The sequence below is a fragment of the Spinacia oleracea genome, chromosome 4, assembly GCF_020520425.1.
Source record: "Spinacia oleracea cultivar Varoflay chromosome 4, BTI_SOV_V1, whole genome shotgun sequence".
NCBI lineage: Eukaryota > Viridiplantae > Streptophyta > Magnoliopsida > Caryophyllales > Amaranthaceae > Spinacia > Spinacia oleracea.
The window spans coordinates 79,975,688-79,998,037 of NC_079490.1; the positions used below are offsets into that span (position 1 = coordinate 79,975,688).

Genomic DNA, 22,350 nt, shown 5'->3' on the forward strand with positions numbered 1-22,350 from the left:
AAACAGATAATCATAACCTATGATTCATCTGAGCACGACCATGCATTTTACAGTTTCTAGCTCTCCGAATGGCCTTGTACAACTTTCAGCATCTCATCCCGATTTATGGGAGGACAATCCCAATCTTGCGATCTTGAGATTAGACTTTGTTTGATAGGTGATTACCTGAGCGTTGCCTTTATAGCCTCCTTTTAGGGTGCGACGGTTGACAACGTCAAAGTAAGCAGTTCTCAAACAAGTAATCTCAAATCACTCAGGTATTGAGGATTAGTGTCTAATAATTTTAATGAAATTTACTTATGACAGATTTTCATATCTCACAGTAAAGTTTCATAGGTCTGTCCGATACTAGTCTTCCCAAAGTAATTATCTATGCAAATGATTGCGACATTGCCATGTCCACGTAGTTCAAGAAACAGAACTACTAGTCATCTTGCAATCTAGTCGTCTAGTGTTTTCTATGCGTCCATCTTTATAGAAAACTCCGACCAAGGACCATTTTTCAACTTTTTGACATTCAAGTTCACTTGATAGACATTCCTTAGTCACAGGACTAGTCCTGACAATCTATCTTGAATATATCGTCAAATTGAAGGGACTCATCATTTAATAAACCACAAATTGAATGGAAAAATTAATTCTATTCATTTGTATGAATGGTTAACAAATAATGTTTTACAAAGTATTAAACTCTAAAACTTTAAAACATTAGGACATCAAAGCCGTTCTCCAACATGCTTGATTCCCATAGCTGTAGTGTGCGAGTTGTGCTTCACCAGCGGCAGAGGTTTAGTTAATGGATCTGAGATGTTTTCGTCAGTTCCAATCTTCCTTATCTCGACTTCTTTTCTTTCAACGAACTCTCGTAGAAGGTGAAATCTACGAAGTACATGCTTGACTCTCTGGTGGTGTCTAGGCTCCTTTGTCTGTGCAATAGCTCCGTTATTATCACAATATAGAGCTATTGGTCCTTTAATAGAGGGACTACACCAAGTTCATCTATGAACTTCCTTAGCCAAATAGCTTCCTTTGCTGCTTCATGTGCAGTAATGTACTCCGTTTCAGTTTTAGAATCCGCAATGGTGCTTTGCTTAGCACTTTTCCAGCTTACTGCTCCTCCGTTGAGGCAGAAGACAAACTCAGACTGTGATCTGAAATCATCTTTGTCGGTTTGGAAACTTGCGTCCGTATAGCCTTTAACATTTAATTCATCATCTCCACCATAGACCAGGAAATCATCTTTTTGCCTTTTCAGGTACTTCAGAATATTCTTGGCAGCATTCCAATGTGCCTCTCCTAGGTGTGACTGGTATCTGCTCGTAGCACTGAGTGCGTACGCAACATCCGGGCGTGTACATTTCATAGCATACATTATTGAACCAATCAATGATGCATATGGAATCCCACTCTTTCGTCTACGCTCATCTAGTGTTTTTGGGCACTAAGTCTTGCTTAGAGTCATTCCATGAGACATGGGTAGGTAGCCTCGCTTGGAGTCTGCCATATTGAACCTTTCAAGAACCTTATTGATATAAGTGCTTTGACTGAGTCCAATCATCTTTTTAGATCTATCTCTGTAAATCTTGATGCCAAGTATGTACTGTGCTTCTCCTAGATCCTTCATCGAAAAACATTTCCCAAGCCAAATCTTGACAGAGTTCAACACAGGAATGTCATTTCCGATAAGTAATATGTCGTCGACATATAATACTAGAAAAACAATTTTGCTCCCACTGACCTTCTTGTATACACAAGATTCGTCTGCGTTCTTGATGAAACCAAAGTCATTGACTGCTTCATCAAAACGTACATTCCAGCTCCTTGATGCTTGCTTCAATCCGTAGATTGATTTCTTAAGCTTGCAGATTGATTTCAAAAAAGGATGGTGGAAAATACATCTCTAATTTACATAACGTTTCAACTATATCAGCTTGAAGTGCATCTAGTTTTTCCGGGTCGATCACTTTGCTAGAAATCGTGTTGAAAAACATACACAACTTAACAATGATATGTCTCACATGCTTTGGTAAAATTCCACGCAGAGCAACTGGCAAAAAAACTTGCATCATCACATGACAATCATGGGATTTCATACCCATTAACTTCAAGTCGGTCAAAGAAACTAGTCTTTTCATGTTCGCACAGTACCCTGAAGGTACCTTGATGTTATATAGACATTCACATAAAATTCGCTTTTCTTGACGGGACAATGTGTAGCAAGCCGGAGGCAAATATGACTTCTTCATACCCTCCTTATCCACAGGCCACAACTCTGGTCGAATATTCCTTTTTTTCAAGTCTAGTCGCACCTTTTTAGCGTCCTTTGTCTTTCCAGTTATGTTCAACAATGTACCAATAATAGCATCACATACATTCTTTTCAATGTGCATCACATCAAGGCAATGTCGGACTGACAAATCTTTCCAATATGGAAGATCCCAAAATATTGAGACTTTTTTCCAAAGAACAGTCTTCGGTGTTTTTTCCTGTTTTCCGCATTTACCATAACTCGTTTCAATATTCTTGATCTTCTCATAAATTTGTTTTCCAGTCAAAGGCGTACGATCTTGTCTTTCCTCCGTGCACCCATTGAATTGCCTTTTCTTCTTACGATATGGGTGATGACGAGGGAGAAACTTTCTGAATTCCAGATACACATTTTTTTTGAAGTAGTCCAACCATTCTGGTGTCATCTCCTCCTCACAAATAGGGCATGCCTTCTCTCCTTTAATCTTGTACCCAGACAAGTTCCCGTAAGCCGGAAAGTCATTAATGGTACAAAAAATCATGGCCCGCAAAGTGAAGTCAGTTTTGGTATGGGCATCATACATTGGAACACCTTCATTCCACAATAGCTTCGAATCATCTATGAGAGGTGCCAAGTATACATCTATGTCATTTCCGGGTTGTTTAGGCCCCGAAATTAAAAGTGACAACATCAAGTACTTGCGCTTTATACACAACCAAGGAGGGAGATTGTATATCGTTAATAAGACCGGCCATGTGCTCCATTGACTGCTAAGTGTACCATACGGGTTCATCCCGTCCGTACATAAACCAAGTCTAAGATTTCTAACCTCCTTTTTAAATTCTGGATATGCCCTATCAATGTTTCTCCATTGCGGAGAATCGGCCGGATGCCTAAGTAACCCATCTTTCTTTCTTCCTTCATCATGCCACTTAAGATTCTTAGCATCACTCTCAGTTGCAAACAGACGCCTAAACCTTGGTATTATCGGTAGATACCATATCACCTTTGCCGGGGGGGCTTTCTTTTTTGGATCATCACCATCTGTTCGTTTGTAGCGTGATTCGCCGCACTTTGGACACTTATCCAAATTTTCATACTCTTTTCGATAGAGTATACAATCATTCCGGCATGCATGGATCTTGACATAATCTAACCCAAAAGGACACATTAGCTTTTCTGCGTAGTAGGTAGAAGAGGGGAGGGTATTCCCCTCTGGTAATATTTCATCAAATTTTGCTAACAAATGATCAAAGTCCACGTCAGAGATACCGAACTTTGTTTTCACATTATGAAGTTCTAAGGTACCAGACAACTTTGTGAACTTCGTACAACCAGGGTACAACGGTGTTTTAGCAGCCTCGTTCAAGTTTTCCATCATCTTAGATTGTGGTTTTACATGATCTCCAATCCCATCCATCATATCACTCATCCGGTCTTCCTCGTCGCCATCTTCTTCATCCATCTCATCACTCTCAACACTTTATGCATCACTACTATCATCATTATCCTCATGATCAACACCATCTTCATTCATTGAATCAAGACTCTCACCATGCCAATACCATGTGTGATAGTCTTGTTTAAACCCGCGACGAACCAGATGGTCTTCTATGACCTCTATGTCATCCCATCTCTTGACATTTTTGCAGTCACAACAAGGGAAGAATATTGTTCCAACCCCAATACTCCTTTGGTGTTCCACAGCTTGTCTACAAAATTCCTCCACTCCGGACAAGTATTCAAGACTAGTCCGTTTGCCGTCTATCCAAAGACGCCTCATTTTCGGCAAATAACACCTTACATATACATGAGTAAACCAAACATATAAATATATATATAAAAAAACATATGAACCATTTTCGCTCCCAACTTTGCACTACAGAACCTAAGGACTCATTTTAAACTAATTACATGTTTTATATGCTTTGTTTAAACTTTCTAAGACTCATTCCAATTAAGTTATGCACGTTTTAGTCTTGTGGGTCGTTATGGACATATTTAGGCTAAAATGAGACATTTTCGCTCCCATTTTTGAACTAATGAACCTAAAGACTCATTTAGAACTAATAACATGTTTTATATTCTTTGTTTAAACTTTCTAAGACTCATTCCAATCAAGTTATGCACGTTTTAGGCTTGTTGGGTCATTATGGACATATTTAGGCTAAAATGAGACATTTTCGCTCCCATTTTTTGAACTAATATGACCTAAGGACTCATTTTAAACTATCCTACTTATCCAAATTAACCAACCTGTAAGACTAATTATTATCGTATAACACACTGTTCAACTATGTTACTTGGAATCTTCATTTTACCCCAAGTACCTCGGATCCTCGGCACCCGAACGTGGGTATGGAAACTTGACATTTTATTTTGGACCAAAATAATGAATTAACATAGCTGTTCAATTTATAATCTAAACACGATTAAGAGATTCATGCCAACCCTAAAAAACGATAATTTTGGGATACATGGTAATCATAATAAGCTACGAAGTGTGCTGAGACTGAAATATAAGTACGGTTAGAATGATAAAAATGATTTCCAAAGAACACAGTTTGAAAATCTTTACAAAAACTTCCTCTCACGGGAAAGAAAATTAAATGGAAGTATGAAGGAAAACTCCTTAAACCTAAAAGTTACATCTTACTTTTAGCCGAGTAAAGCAAATAAGGGGCTACAGATGCTAAGAGGTAGGTCTGAGAATTTGTAAAAGAACTAAAACAGAGTCCCACAAGTATAATGTAGAACCCAAGGGCTCTCAAAATGATGAATCATGGAAGACCTAAACCAAAGTCTCACAAGTATACTAATGTAGAGGGTTGAAATGATCTATGTCCTACACTCACAATATTCACAACTTGCTAATCTTTATGACTCGTGGAAAAAGCACGAGCATTTTGGCAAAATCCTAGACTAAAGCTTAGAAAATTATTCTATTATTAAATATGAGTTCTACAGGTCTGTTATTATCAAATATGAGTTCTACACGAATTCTTCTGCTTGTTTTGTCGACATAAAAACCCAAGTAATTTTCACCCTCAGCTTTTCTTTCAGTCCCAATTCAAAATAATGGACTAAACTACATGGCTGTCCCTAGGGCTTGTCATCCATGGCCTTGAAATCATTAAAAAGTCTAATCAAGGCCAGGTTTTACCACGGCCAAGCAAAAGTGGGTTGTTAGACCTGTTACTACTTAATGAGGGCATGAGGCAGGTCAAACACAATGTATGTTGTTCATCCTCTATACTAGCAACCAATTTGCACAAATATGTCTCTTAATGCCCCCGATGTTCCCGTTCCCGTGACATTGACATTACAACTTGTATTAATTAACTTAGTTCCCGGTGCATTTTTCCTTTTTATGGTAGAACTTGCCATATTTTAGTCCCTGTAATCAACCTACTGTAATAAAAAAAAAGTTGGAAAATGGAAGGCAACTTCTGTTCTTCATTTTAGTTAACAATGAGAGTTGGTTTTCGTATTTTTGAAGATGAAACATTCCAAACTAAGATTAGTTATGGGATTTAATTTGTAGCTTTTTTCCAACTAAAACAGGAGCACCACAAATCACAATAACTAAACTAACCAACTAAAACATGGTAATATCATATGGGAATTGGGAGCAGCACGCCAGCACCACAAGTCTACAGACTACAATAACTAAACTAACATGTAATTGCAATAAAAGACTTGACTGAAATTGCAGACTAACTCACTCACTAACTCTCAACCACACACTAACTCACTCACAGTCACACACTAACTCACTCACAGTCACACACTAACTCACTTACTTACAAATTGATCAGGGATGAATCGCATCAGATCAAGTTAATTAACAACATGAAGTTCAATGAAATTGATTTGGGCAGGACATTTATAAATTAAAATTTTGATAATACATAAATCAAATTAAAATTTCGAAAATCAAATCAATTAATCAAATGAATGTTGCGAAAATATTAACAGAATATCTGAATTGCTCAAATTAAAGAGGTGAAGAACAAGAAGCAAAAATTTACCTTGTATTAGTCGAAAAATTGGTTGAACTCGTTTCAATCAAGTTATGCACGAGTTCCCGTGAACAGATCGAAAAAGAACAGATGGTGGAGCAGAGGAGAAGATGAAGGTACGCAGGCGGTGAAGTAGCGGAGGAGCGAGCTGCAGATGCGGAGGAGCGAGCGAGCTGTGGTTAAGTAGCGAGTGGCTATGGAGATTGGGAGAATATGCGGAGGAGAGAGATTGCGATTCTAGATCTGTGGTGGCTAGGTTGAGAAGATAGATTCAGATTGTGAATTCGAAAAAATTTCCTTAATTGCAGCAAACTCGAGACATGGAGGCTGCGAATATTATGAGTTGCAGCATTCAGTACGGCCACAAGCTGCGATTAATCAGTTTAATTGCAACTTGTACATGGTTCCCGCGCTGCGAAATCCTCTTTCAAAAAAAAATTAGCTTTTTCGCAGTGCTTGGTCAATGAAGTTGCTGCGAATAGTTCATTAAAACGTTGACCCGCGTTGACCAAAGCCTTGTTGCAACTCGTATGACTTGCGTGAGTTGTAATTGATGAGTTGCAAATGACGATTTCTCTACTAGTGCCTTTGGATCCTCAAAACCCTCAGGCTGTGTCATAAACACAGTTTCTGTTAAAATGCCGTTTAAGAAAGCGGTTTTGACATCCATCTGCCATATTTCGTAATCGTAATATGCAACGATTGCTAACATTATCCGAATAGACTTTAGCATTTCAACTGGTGAAAAGGTTTCATCGTAATCCACACCGTGAACTTGCTTGTAACCTTTTGCAACCAATCTAGCTTTGAAAACTTCTAGTTTCCCATCCTTGTCCTTTTTCAGTTTGAAAACTCATTTGCTTCCTATGGCTTGGTAGCCATCTGGCAAATCGACCAAATCCCAAACTTGGTTTTCGGACATGGAATCTAATTCAGATTTCATGGCTTCTTGCCATTGCTTGGAGCTAGGGCTCGTCATAGCTTGTTTGTAAGTCGCAGGTTCATCACTTTCAAGTAATAGAACTTCATAGCTTTCGTTCGTCAAAATACCTAAGTATCTTTCCGGTTGAGATCTATATCTCTGCGATCTACGCGGGGTTACATTTCTAGATGGTCCTTGATTCTCACCAGATACTTCTAAAGATCTCTGAGTTTCATCCTGAATGTCATCTTGAGCATTCTTTAGAGTTTGTTGTTCGACTCGAATTTCTTCGAGGTCTACTTTTCTCCCACTTGTCATTTTGGAAATGTGATCTCTTTCCAAAAAGATACCATCTCGAGCAACAAACACCTTGTTCTCAGATGTATTGTAAAAGTAATACCCCTTTGTTTCCTTTGGATGGCCCACAAGGATACATTTGTCAGATTTTGGTTGAAGTTTGTCTGAAATTAATCGTTTGACGTATACTTCACAACCCCAAATCTTAAGAAAAGACCCTTATGGAGTCTTTCCAAACCATAACTCATATGGAGTCTTTTCAACAGCTTTAGACGGAGCTCTATTTATAGTGAGTGCAGCTGTATTTAGTGCATGTCCCCAAAATTCTATTGGACGTTCGGCCTAACCCATCATTGATCTAACCATGTCTAGCAAGGTTCTATTCCTCCGTTCTGACACACCGTTCCATTGAGGTGTTCCAGGAGGAGTCAATTCTGATAGAATACCACATTCTTTCAGATGGTCATCAAATTCATAGCTCAGATAGTCACCTCCTCTATCAAACCGAAGTGCCTTAATCTTCTTGCCTAATTGATTCTCTACTTCACTCTGAAGTTTCTTGAATTTGTCAAAGGATTCAGACTTATGCTTCATTAGGTAGACATAACCATATCTACTGAAGTCATCAGTGAAAGTGATAAAGTAGCTGAAACCACCTCTAGCATTTGTACTCATTGGTCCACACACATCTGTATGGATTAAACCTAATAGTTCATTTGCTCTTTCTCCAACTTTAGAGAAAGGTTGCTTTGTCATTTTTCCAAGTAAACATGATTCGCACTTACCATAATCCTCTAAGTCAAATGGTTCTAGAATTCCTTCCTTTTGAAGTCTTTCTATGCGCTTTATGTTTATATGGGCTAATCGACAATGCCACAGATAGGTGAGATCTAAATCATTCTTTTTGGCCTTTTTGGTATTTATGTTATAAACTTGTTTGTCGTGATCTAATAAATAAAGTCCATTGACTAATCTAGTAGATCCATAAAACATCTCTTTAAAATAAAACGAATAACTATTGTCTTTTATTAAAAAGGAAAATCCCTTAGCATTTAAGCAAGAAACATAAATAATGTTTTTAGTAAGACTTGGAACATGGAAACATTCTTCCAGTTCCAAAACTAGCCCAGAGGGCAACGACAAATAATAAGTTCCTACAGCTAATGCAGCAATCCGTGCTCCGTTTCCCCCTCGTAGGTCGACTTCACCCTTGCTTAACCTTCTACTTCTTCTTAGTCCCTGTGAATTGGAACATAAGTGTGAGCCACAACCTGTATCTAATACCCAAGAAGTTGAATTAGCAAGTATACAGTCTATAACGAAAATACCTGAAGATGGAACGGCTGTGCCGTTCTTCTGAACTTCCTTAAGCTTCAAGCAATCTCTCTTCCAATGCCCCTTCTTCTTGCAGTAGAAGCATTCAGATTCAGAAGTAGGTTGGCTCAACTTCTTCTTTTCGGACTTGGTGCCGCCAGCTTGCTTAGTTGGGCTGGCCTTCTTGCCACCTTTCTTAGCATTCCTCTTCTTACCAGATTTCTTGAACTTGCCCCCACGCACCATAAGCACATCTTGCTTATCACTTTTGAGCGTCTTTTCAGCGGTCTTCAGCATACCGTGAAGTTCAGTGAGCGTTTTGTCCAGACTATTCATACTGTAGTTCAGCTTGAACTGATCATACCTGCTATAAAGAGAATGGAGGATGGTGTCTATAGCCATTTCCTGATAAAATTGCTGATCCAGCCGACTCATATTCTCAATGAGTCCAATCATTTTGAGAACATGTGGACTTACGAGCTCGCCTTTCTTAAGCTTGGTCTCAAGAATTTGCCTCTGAGTCTCGAATCTTTCGACTCGAGCCAGATCTTGGAACATGTTCTTTAACTCACTGATGATCGTTAAAGCATCTGAGTTGATGAACGTTTTCTGTAGATCTGCACTCATGGTTGCAAGCATTAGACATTTTACATCCTTGTTGGCATCAATCCAACGATTGAGGGCTGCCTGAGTGACCCCGTCTCCTGCAGCTTCGGGCATCGCCTCTTCCAGGACATACTCCTTTTCTTCCTGCATAAGAACTATTTGCAAGTTCCTTTTCCAGTCAAGGAAGGTTTTCCCGTTCAACTTCTCCTTTTCGAGAATTGATCGGATGTTGAATGAATTGTTGTTTGACATAGTTAAAACTACAATTGAAAAAGAATAAACAATTAAATAACCATTCACAGTTTCTCTTAAAAAACTTAAATTCTAGCATACATGCATAATTTATCATTTATTAAGCATTTTATTCAAGTTATGTGTTCCGGCAGGCCGGTGTGAATAAAATGATTCCAAGATCCTTAAATCATTGAAGAATTAAGCATATTATGTATTTAGACTAAATTCTAAAATATTTTAGGTAAGCAAAGCCTTTGCTAATAGTCTAAAAACTACTCTTAGTTGATAGGTACGTCTAAGAACTTATTAGGTAAACCTATCTCATTTTCCACGACATAAAAGGACTCTTTAATTATATCGTTCAGTTTCACCAAAACTAACATGTACTCACAATTATTTGTGTACCTTACCCCTTTAGGATCAATAAGTAACACCTCGCTTAGGCGGAAAACTATTACTAAGATTGATGTAAAGGTTATCCAAGTAAGTGTTATTTTGGCATGGCACCTTTTAACTCAATTTTTAAAGTTTGGAACTTAAGGCTCTTACTATGTTGGTTAGATTTTAAGTGAACTAAAATCCTTAATCATGCAACATAATCAAGCCACAATCTCATGCATAATTAAGACATATTTAAAGCAATAAATAACTTAAAGCATGCATAAGATATAATTGTGATCTAGTATGGCCCAACTTCATCTTGAAGCTTCAACTTCAAACTCCGTCTTGAAAATGGATTGGAAACTCCGTCTTGAATTTCACCATGGGAGGCGTCATTTTCTTCAAGTAGGATAAGCTATAATTTAAAGTAATTACAATTATTTGAGGGTACGCAGACCATACTTAAATTAAAAACTTTGTTGCATTAGACCATCTTTACATTCAAATTAATGGTACGCAAACCATATTTTCTATCCTATTTGGGCCATACTAGTCACATTCCATAACCTGCAAAACAGTACATTTACAATATACCATTCACCCATTCATTTATCAATGAATGGCCCACATAGCTGGTTAGTAGAACATATTATGCATCACATAAATATTTGCAGCAATTAATCAAGGCTTCCAATAATCTACCAATTATTCAATCCTTATTAATTCTAATCAAGTTGTTTTAACCTTAAAGGAATGTAGACCTAATCAAGAGTTTATGACTAAAACGCTCCCACTTAAACCAATAAATTTACATGCTTTACTAATTTTAAACATAAAATTGTATTTCCTAGTCTAACCGGAAACATACAAATTTAATTAAAATTTAAAGCTCATATAAATTATTATTTGAATCCTTTAATTTATTTTTAGTTTATTAAATTAATTAATTTAAATTTAATCAAGGTTTTAATTTTAGTAAAATAATTAGTATAAATAAAATTTATAATAATTAAATTATTTAAAATTAAATTCCGAGAAAAAATTAAATTACGAATTTTAAAATTAATTAAAATCGTTTTTCCAACTGAAAATCAAAATTAAATTCAAAGCGTATCAATCGGGTCAAGACGAGGCCATGGGCTTGCGCCCATTCCCCGTCGAGTCCACGAGGCAGCATCGCCCCTCACCAGTGATCGCACAGCAAGGCACGAGCAGCAGCCACACGCAAAGGCAGCAAGCCAAGCAAGCCACGCTTGCGCACAGCAGCTTGCTCGATGTGTCGTAGCGCAGCAGCTGGCTTGGCGAGGCAGCGCTCGCTGTGGGAGAGCCATCCCTCGCTGGGCGAGGCAGCGCTTGCTGCTGCGAGGCATCCCTCGCTGCCCGCGCGCGCCCACCTGCTCGCTTGTGCCTTGCCTCTCGCCCTTCCGCCCATGCCTCATCGCAGCACTCGACGCAAGGCAGGGCTACTGCCTTGTGCTCGCATGCCCCTCGCTTGCTCGCTGCATACGTACCGCATGGGAGACGAGCTCCCTTGCTCGTTGTCGCATGCCCGCACTATACAACAACCCTTAAGGGTAACACTTAGCGTCCATTGCTTTGTGCATGCAAGATTCATGACCGGATTACATAAAAATCAAAACTTTTTAATTTAAATTTATTGACGAATTAATAAATCATATTAATTTTATAAATTTAGGGTAAAAAATCAAAAATTTATTATTCAAATTAATTTCCGATCAAGTTTATTATCATGGATTCAAATCTAAGTCATAAAATTTAAAAATTTATCAAATTTAACAAATTTTATGGTGGTTTTTAATCATGGATACCTAATTAAATTGTAAATTAGTTATGAAAAACAAATCAAATTCTAAATTATTCGAATTTCAACAAATTAATTACAATTACAAATTAGGTTGTATAATTAACAAGCTTAGGCATTAAAATTGTTAAACATATACAGTAGGTCAATCATAGATTCAAGATTTACAAACAAGAATCTCAAATATTTAATTTAACGTCTTAAAAATTACAAATTTTGCGTTCGAAAAACTAAAACCTCCGAAAAGTCATAGTTAGGCTTCAAATTTGGGAATTCTGGGTTCGGCATCAAATCTTTGATTTTAGTCAAAATTTTAAAACGTCGTTTACATGCGAAATTCACTATAAGATTATACGATTCCGACCATTATTGACTAAACTGTCGAAAATTCTGCGAACATATAATTAAATAATCGCACGAATTTGCAATTAATTACAAAAAACGAAATTAATCACCCCTTTAATTCATTGCAAATTTATAAAATTTAACCATGTTAACTATAATTTATTATGGAATTAATTAGAGGCTCGTGATACCACTGTTAGGTTATGATACATATAAAGCATATATATTTCACGCGGAAAAACCATAAAGCCAGGAATCCAAATTAATTGCCACATAACAATTAGCATAATTTAGGATGCATACATTAGTGTGCCCTCCCTAGCTGCTCCCGAACCGAACAAGAACAAGTTTAGGACTCCAAGTGTCGTCCCTCCGTAGATAGTCCACAGCACGTTCGAATCCGCCTTAGATTTAATTAACTAGAATTGCACCCCTAAGGTTTTAAGTTATTCGAATAAAATTTGTGGCAAATTAACGTTAGTTTTAATCCTTAAAACTATGTGAATACTTGAATTGGAGTGATTATAAATTGTGAATGCCATCACCTATTTATAGGGTTGGAATAATGGAATTAGAAGTCTACTAGGTTTCAATTAGAATTAGACATTAATTAAAACTAATAAGTTATTGTTTAATTAAACAACTAACTCTAGTAACTTTAGGTAAATTAATCTTTATCTAATCCTAATCGCTTAAGGATTCGACGCATGCACGAACTCAACGCACACACGCACGCACAGCCCACGAGGGGTGCTGGACGCGCGCGCGCACGGAGCATCTCGGCCCACAGCGCTGCGCGCAGCCCACTGCTTTGGGTGCGCCAGTTGTCTTGCGCGTTGGGCCTGGCCTTGCGTGCTGCTTGGCTGGGCCTGCGTGCCTTGGCTTGCTGTGTTACCTTGCGCGCATGGGCTTGCTAGGCGCAGGCCTGGCTTCGTGCTGGGCCTTGCGTCTAGCAGGCTCGTCCGATGTTTATTTCGTACGATGCGCTTCCGATTAATTTTCTGATTTGGGAATTCACTTCCGATTCGAACAATATTTAATATTTCCGATTCCGCAATTAATTTCCGTTTCGAACAAATATTTAATATTTCCGATTCCGGAAATATTTTCCGATACCGATAATATTTCCGATTCCGACAATATTTTTCGATTCCGATAATATTTCCGATTCCGACAATATTTCCGTTTCCGGCAATATTTCCGATTCCGGCAATATTTCCATTTCCGATAATATTTTCCGATACGTACCATGTTTCTGTTTCCGGCAACATCTACGACTTGGATAATATTTATATTTCCGATACGATCCATATTTCCGTTTCCGGCAATATCATTGTTTCCGGAGTATTCATAGTAGTCCTTTGACGATTTCAGCTCCCACTGGAACCGAGATCCGTCGTTTCCGAATATCCATAAATGGAGTATTTATTTCCTTTAAATACTTGATCCGTTCACGTACTATTTGTGTGACCCTACGGGTTCACTCAAGAGTAAGATGTGGATTAATATTATTAATTCCACTTGAACTGAAGCGACCTCTAGCTAGGCATACAGTTCACTTGATCTCACTGAATTATTAACTTGTATAATTAATTAATACTGAACCGCATTTATTAGACTTAGCATTGAATGCATACTTGGACCAAGGGAATTATTTCCTTCAAGGCCCACTTGAGTATGGCGGGATCGACCTTCACCATGACTTGGGGCATCACGTGGTGTCACGGGTTCGTGCCGTTAGGGCCGAGTTGGATACGTCTTGTCGGCCTTATGGCGGGTCTATCTTTGTGGAGCGTTTGGGGAAGCTGGACTGGCAAACTCGTGGAGTGGTGGAGGCATGCCCCTTGTATCCGATGGTGTGCGTCTTTTGGGAGGTCGTGGGCCCTAATGCGTCTAGACGATTTTTATGCGCTTGCTTCTGGAGTGGTGGTGGGATACCACCAAAACTTTTCATTCCCCGTGGGGGGAGATGACCATTACCCCTGAGGACTACACTGCCCTTACGGGTCTGTCCTTCAAGGGCACCTCGATTTACAACATCAGAGATGGAGATATGCCATCGTAGAAGACGCTTAGGGAGTGTATGGGGAAGGAGTTGTCCAAGTATGGAGGGAAGGGGATGCCTTACTCATTGCTGGTGGATGTTTTGGCGGAGGGCCGCCCTTCTGGTGTTTCTGCGAGGATTTATGCTCGCATCTTTTACATACTGTTCTTGTGTTCGACGATTTTGCCGAACTGTTCTGAGCGGGTGGATCCATGACTGATCCCGTTGGTGCGGGAGTTATCTGAGCTAGGTTTGTTCTGCTAGGGCGAGGCAGCCTATGCGGAATTGATTAGCCATATGAGTGTGGCTGTATGGGTTCTTGATGGTCTAGAGGCCTATTTCTCTGCGCGTCGTACCGCGACTCATCGAGGTACGTATTTGGTATTATCATTTAGGAGTGCTAAATGGGCTACGTACTTACTTAACCTGTTTTCACTATTTTTCTGCAATTGTGGGCTTTCGAGCGTTTACCGTTCTTTGTCCCTCGGTCTGATAGAGAGGATAGGGGTTACCCTATGGCTAACTGCAGGGGTAGTGCTGGGAAGCGGAAGAGACACCCTCCTATAAAGAGGTTCAGGGATATGATCGCGGGTGGGCGTCCTGACATGGTAAGTATCATTAGTTTCCTTTCTTACTTTATTTCGTTCCATACGAGTTACTTGACCTGTCTGTTTTTTGTTCTGCAAACAGGTGAGCTGGTCTTGCTGGGCCGGGCTAGAGGAGACAGAGGCGTTGGTGGAGGCTCGACGCCAGTCTCGGTGCTGGATTCTGTACTAGGGTCCTAGGGGCCCTGCATTGTTCTTGGGGGAGCGAGTACTACGACAGACTACTGAGCTTGCACGGGTGCCTCAGTCGCCGCCTTCTAGTATGTTGCCCCCTACGGGCATCTTTGCTAGTCGTCGGGTCGTGCTGCGACAGGGCTTGCCTGCTGGTGAGCTGGTGATGCTTGATCACAGCTATTCTGATTTTGTGCGACTCCTGCTCTTGCTTCCACCGGTCGTCGAGGTACATGTAATTTTAGGATTTTTTTGATATGCACGTGTTTTTCTCTTTTGTTGTGTCCTGACTTGTTGTTTATCTATGTTGCAGCCTGAGCCTACTGATATCGGCGGTTGAGTGTCGCCTGACTGCGTGATTCGTTATACCACGTCGGGTGGGTTTAGGATCACAGAGGAGGTGCCTGTGATCATTGATGAGGAGGGATTTCACCCGCTAGTCCCTGCGGACGCTCGTGTGGTACAAAATTTGTTTTTCTGGCAATCATACTTATTGCATACTTTCTGTTTGATTGCTCGTTTTTCTGTTCAGAAGCCTGCTAGGATGGTTAATCAGGTAGTCCGAGTGGTCAACCGGTTGAAGGTCGCGTGATGAGCGACATTTATGTCGCTCTTAGCTTAGGATTTTAGTTCATTTTATTAGCATTTTATTATTATTGTTGCTTAGTTTTATCGTTTTTAGTTCGTTTATCGCATTTTTGCATTAATCGTAACATTTTCTCGTCTTGCGTATATTTTAGTCGTTTTTGCTCTAAACGTGCCTTTTGTGCGCATTCTCATTGCGTAAGGGTCGTTTTGAGTATTAACGTGTTAATAATATGTCATTATGCTTGTCGACGAGTTATATGTTTTGCGATTTGTAAAAATGTTAAACGAATTAATATTTTGATTTTTCGATTTTTAATAATATGCTCTACAATTTCTCTGTGCAGCTATACGAAGAAATCCACTTGGCTGCTGCCCAAAAAGTGCACGAACAACCCAGGAGCAATACGCAGGCAGCCACAGCAAAGCAAGCAGAATAGCAGCACGCAAAACAGCCTCAGCTACAGCGTTGTGCGGTCGCACAGGCAGGTTGTGCGGTCGTACAGGCCTGTTGTGCGGTCGTGGTACATAACTCGGGCGCACAGATGGGCAGAAACATACCACTAGCTTATGATTTTTGTTGTGCGACCAAACAGGAAGTTGTGCGACCGAACATAACCTTGTGCGACCACACGTACCCTCTATTCGATCGCACAGCTGCGCGGGTTTGCTGTTATAAAAGGAAATTCGCAGCATTGTTTCAAGCACGTAGTTAGTTAGTTTTCATTTTTAGATTTTCATAATTAGAATTCTAGAGAGAGAATTAGATTAGGGCTTAGATTAGAGGTTAGGATTAGGATTCTTTGTTTCAAATTCTTCAATTCTTAGTTGATTCAAACATTAAATTTCAGTTTTCTCTTCTCTTTCATTTGAGTTTTGTTCTTCAATTGTGTTCTTCAATTTTAATGCAATTTCAATCATTCAAGGTATAATTCATAGTTTTCTCTTTAATTTGTTCTTTCATTTTTTAAATGCTTCATTAATTTCGTTTAAGCTTTGATTTCATTGTTGAATTCTAGAATTAGTTTCATATTTTGAATTTTCTTGATTTTTTCCCCCAATTTTGATATTTGAATTTTCTGAATTTTGTTGATTCAATTAGTTTCATCAATTCAATTAGTTTCATGAGTAGGATTAGTTTTAGTTTAATCTTAGTGATAATCATGCTTATTCATAGTCTAGAGATTAGGGGTGAAGCTTGGGAATGAATTTGGGGAACTTATAGGGAAATTCATGTTGATGTTGTGATTAAGCTTGATTTGATACTTAGGAATTCCATGACTAGTGAATTGGTAGTTGCAAATGCTAGTTCAACTAGGATTGATTGGAGTGCTTCATTTTGATTTGGCAAGAGATTGTGAATTTAGATGTTGCATGTGAAGAGTTGATTTCAATTGCTAGTTATTTAGTCTTAGGATCATGCGAGAGCTCTTCCTAGATTAGAAAACTAAGCGCGTTCAATCCGAGAGGTGGTGAGCGCGTCATTCGTTGCCTTTCCCCTGTTTGTCAAGTCGTTGCATAATCAATGTGTGTTGACCTTTGTCCTTCTCCTAATTCAACTTCCATTGTCGATTCCCGAAATCTCTAGAATTTCGTTACTTGTTCATATTTCATACTTTTCTTGCTTTCAATAGATTCATACTTACATAAATTCATTTTCCATTCGAACTAGCTTATGAACGCATTAGATTGAAAATTCAAACATATTCATTCTCTTGGGACGATCCCTATGCTTGCCGCTATAGTCAATATAGCTGGTTAGTTAGGAGTTTACAAATTTTGTTTGATAGAGCGGTATCCGTCAACGACCGGAACTCGGCTCGTCAAAATGGCGTCGTTGCCGGGGAATGGCATCATTGTTTGATTTTTCTCTCTAAGTTCATTAGTCTAGTTCATTTTCTTTTCTTTTCATTTCCATATAAAATCAAAAAAATGTCAAGAGTGTTCTCAATTTCTCAAGTTGTTCATGAACCATTTTGGATGTATTATAATAGAGTAAATGCGATGATTGAATATCGTCGCACCCATGGAACTCTTAATGGTTTAACGGCATGGGACACTTGTAATGCTATATATAATGGAGTGAATAGGAAAACATTTGAGATTCTTCAATCCAATTGTAATGGAGAGCTTCAAAACATTCATTGGAGAGATGCCATGCCTTTCTTTTCGTGGTTTGCTAGAGTTCAATATTTTGACTCTCATGCTTATTCTCATGATTTTTCGCATCCTTGCATGAATGTCAATGATTTCCCTCATGTTTCTAATGTTAATGCTCATGAGCTTGATGACAACCATTCTCCCCATGTTGATTTTCAAACCTCTTCGCATTGTGAATTTTCAAAATCTTGTCCGTGTTACAAATTTATTGATGATTATGATTATAATTCATATTATGCCAAGGATTATATGAAGGAAATAATGCCCTTGGTCCAAGTATGCATTCTATGTTAAGTCTAATAAATGCGGTTCAGTATTAATTAACAAGTTAATAATTCAGTGAGATCAAGTGAGCTGAATGCCTAGCTAGAGGCCGCTTTAGTTCAAGTGGAATTAATGATATTAATCCACAGCTTACTCTTGACTGAACCCGTAGGGTCACACAAATAGTACGTAAACGGATCAAGTATTTAATAGCATTAAATACTCCATCTATGAATATTCGGAACCGACGGATCTTGGTTTCAGTGGGAGCTAAGATCGTCACAGGCAAGGAATGAATACTCCGGAAACGATGATATTGCCGGAAACGGAAATATGGATCGTATCGGAAATATAAATATTATCCAAGTCGTAGATGTTGCCGGAAACGGAAACATGGTACGTGTCGGAAAATATTATCGGAAATGGAAATATTGCCAGAATCGGAAATATTGCCGGAAACGGAAATATTGTCAGAATCGGAAATATTACCGGAATCGGAAAATAATTCCGGAAACGGAAATATTAAATATTTGTTTGAAACGGAAATTAATTCCGGAATCGGAAATATTAAATATTGTTCGTATCGGAAATGAATTCCGGAATCGGAAAATTTAATCGGAAGCGCATCGTACGAATAAGCATCGGACGAGGCCTGCCGGACGAGGCCCAGCACGAAGCCAGGCCATCGCCCAGCAAGCCAAGCGCGCCGCACAAACAGCCACGCCAGGCCCAGCGCAAGGCCAGGCCCAGCAGGCTGCGCGCAGCGCGCGGGCGCTGAGTGGGCTGCTGCTCGCGCGCACGCATGGGGCCCATCGTGGCTGCCGTGCGTGTGTGTGCAAGTGTTTGTGTTCGTGCACGTTTCCTAAAACATGCAGAGTTCGGTTAATGATTAAATTCCTAATTCTATTTGATAAATTAATTAAATTAGAGTTCTTGTAGGATTCTAGGTTTAATTAATTTGTATCTGAATAGGATTTCGATTCCCTTTCCATACCGCTATAAATATGAGGCTAGGGCTCACAATTTATAACACAAGTTTCAAAGTATTCAAAGTGAGTTTTTGAGAGAAAAATTCAGTCACACATTTGCCTATAAAGTGCCGAAAATAATAGTACCTTAAGGGCGATTCTAGTTGGTCAATCTTAAGGCGGATCCGGACGTGCTGTGGACTATCTACGGAGGGACGACACTTGGAGTCCTAAAGACTTGTTCTTGTTCGGTTCGGGCGCAGCTAGGGAAGGCACGCAACAAAGAGTATGCATCTAATCTATGCTAAATGATTATGTGTAAATAATATGTTTTCCTGGGTTTATGGTTTTTCCGCATGATTTATGAATTGTCACATGTATCATAACCTAACAGTGGTATCACGAGCCCCTTATTATTTTCATAATCTAAATTGCATGAACATGGTTAAATATTACAAATTTGCAAGAATTAAAAGGGGTGATTAATTTTCGTAATTGTTAATTAATTGCAAATTGCGTTTATTTAATTATACGTACGCAGTTTTTCGGCAGTTTCTTCGTTACTCATCCGAATTGAGTGATTTTTGTGTCAATTCCGCATGTAAAAGGCATTCTAAAATTTTGACAAAAATAGTGTTTTTCTGCCGAACCCAGAATTCTCAAATTCGAAGCCTAACTATGACTTTTCGAAGGTTTTAGTTTTTCGAATGCAAAATTTCGTAAATTTAAGATGTTAAATTAAATATTTGCGATTCTTGTTGATAAATCTTGAATTTTTGATTGACCTACTGCATATGTTTAACAAGTTTGAATGCCTAGTCTTGTTAATTATGCAATCTAATTTGTAATTATGATTAATTTGTTGAAAATTAGAATAATTTAGAATTAATTTGATTTTCATAATTAATTGTAATTTAATTAGAAACCTATGATTAAAAACCACCATAAAAATTGTAAATTTACGATAAATTTTAAATTTTTATGACCTAGACTTGAATCCATAACAATCGGAAATCAATTGGATAATAAATTTTCGATTTTTTCGCCCTAAAATTATGAAATTAATATTATTTATTAATTTGTCATTAATTTTAAATATAAATTTTAAATTTTTATGCGATTCGTTCATATAACTTGCACGCACGAAGCAATGGACGCTTCGTGTTACCCTTAAGGGGTGTTGTATAATGCGGGCATGCGACGACGAGCAAGGGAGCTCGTCGCCCATGCGGCACGAATGCAATGAGCAAGGGCGTAGTGCACGAGCACAAGGCAGCAGCCCTGCCTTGTGTCGTGTGCCACGACCAATGGACGAATGGGCATGGGCGTAGGGTGAGCCAAGGCAGTCGCGTGTGGGCAGCAAGCGAGCTGCGCCACAACGCGCGCTGCCTCGCACAAGAGCGCGCAGCCTCGCGCGCAGCGAGCGCAAGCTCGCGTGCCACGAACGCTGCGCCTAGCATTGCTCGCGCGCACAGCGAGCGATGTCGCCCGCCCAGCGAGCGATGTCGCGCGCCCAGCGAGCGATGGCTCGCGCGCCCAGCGAGCGATGGCTCGCGCGCCCAGCGAGCGATGTCGCGCGCCCAGCGAGCGATGTCGCGCGCGCACTGCGAGCGATAGCCCGCGTGCGATGAGCGCTGGCGCGCGCAGCGAGCACCAATGCGTGCGGAGGCTTGCGATAGGGATGCAGCAGCTATGCGACGAGCGCATGGGCTGCGCGCACATGGCCAGCAATGGCTGTGTGCGTGCGGCCCATGGGCGTGCTATGCGTAGGGTGTTTGCGTTACGATTAGATCGTTTTGAATGTTTAATTTGAAAATTTCAGTTCACGTAATTTTAATTAATTTTAAAATTAATAATTTAAATTATTTTCTTGGATTTTAATTTTGAATATTATAATTATAATAAATGTTATTTATTCTAATTATTTTTCTAAAATTAAAATCATGAATTAATTTAAATGCGACTGAAATTAAATTAAACTTTTTGGATTCAATTATAAATTTATATGAGCTTTAAATTTTAATTAAATTTGTATGTTTCCGGTTAGACTAGAAATACATTTTTATGTTTAAAATTGGTAAAGCATATGAATTTATTGGTTTAAGTGGGAGCGCTTTTTAGTCATAAACTCTTGATTAGGTCTACAAATCCTTAAGGTTAAAACAACTTGATTAGAATTAATAAGGACTGAATAATTGGTAGATTATTGGTGCCCTTGATTAATTGCTGCAAATGTTTACGTGATGCATAATGTGTTTTACTAACCAGCTATGTGGGCCATTCATGATAATGAATGGGTGAATGGTATATATTGTATATGTACTGTTTTGCAGGTTATGAAGTGACTAGTATGGCCAAATAGGATAGAAAATATGGTCTGCGTACCATTAATTTGAATGTAATTGGTCTAAAGTACCAAAGTTATTTTTCAATTCAAATATGGTCTGCGAACCATCAAATAGTTGTAATTAGTTATAGCTTATCCTATTTGAAGAAAATGGTGCCTCCCACGGAGATTTTCAAGACGGACTTTGAAGTCAAAGCTTCAAGATGAAGTCGGGCCATACTAGATCACAAATATCTTATGCATGTTTTAAGTTATTTATTGTTTTAAATATGTCTTAAAATGCATGAGATCAAAAGCTTGATTATGTTGCATGATTAAGGATTTTAGTTCACTTAAAATCTAACCAACATAGTAAGAGCCTTAAGTTCCAAACTTAAAAATTGAGTTAAAAGGTGCCATGCCAAAATATACACTTGCTTGGATATCCTTTACATCAATCTAGTAATAGTTTTCGCTCAGCGAGGTGTTACTTATTGGTCCTAAAGGGGCAAGGTACACAAATAATTGTGAGTACATGTTAGTTTTGGTGAAACTCAACGATATAAGTAAGGAGTCCTTTTATGTCGTGGCAAATTCGATAGGTTTACCTAATAAATTCTTAGACGTACCTATCAACCAAGAATAGTTTCTAGACTATTAGCAAAAGGCTTTTGCTTACCTAAGATGTTCTAGGATTAAGTCGACAAACTGTGCTTAGTTCTTCAATGATTTTAGGATCTTGGAATCATTTTATTCACACCTGCCGGAACACATAATTTGAATAAAATGCTTAATAAACATTGAATTATGCATGTATGCTAGAATTTAAGTTTATTAAGAGAAACTGTGAATGGTTATTTATTTGTTTATTCTTTTCAATTGTAGTTTTTAATATGGCAAACAACAATTCATTCAACATTCGATCAATTCTCGAAAAGGAGAAGTTGAACGGGAAAAACTTCCTTGACTGGCAAAGGAACTTGCAAATAGTTCTTATGCAGGAAGAAAAGGAGTATGTCCTAGATGAGGCGATGCC

At 38.8% G+C, this 22,350-nt stretch overlaps 1 protein-coding gene across 1 annotated transcript; it reads right to left on the reverse strand.

The window, feature by feature from the left end:
• Positions 1-1,853: 1,853 nt before the first annotated feature.
• On the reverse strand, positions 1,854-3,713 carry LOC110775348 (uncharacterized). Its single transcript, XM_021979960.1, has one exon. It carries the CDS (start codon positions 3,711-3,713, stop codon positions 1,854-1,856), a length of 1,860 nt encoding a protein of 619 aa, XP_021835652.1.
• Positions 3,714-22,350: the final 18,637 nt, after the last annotated feature.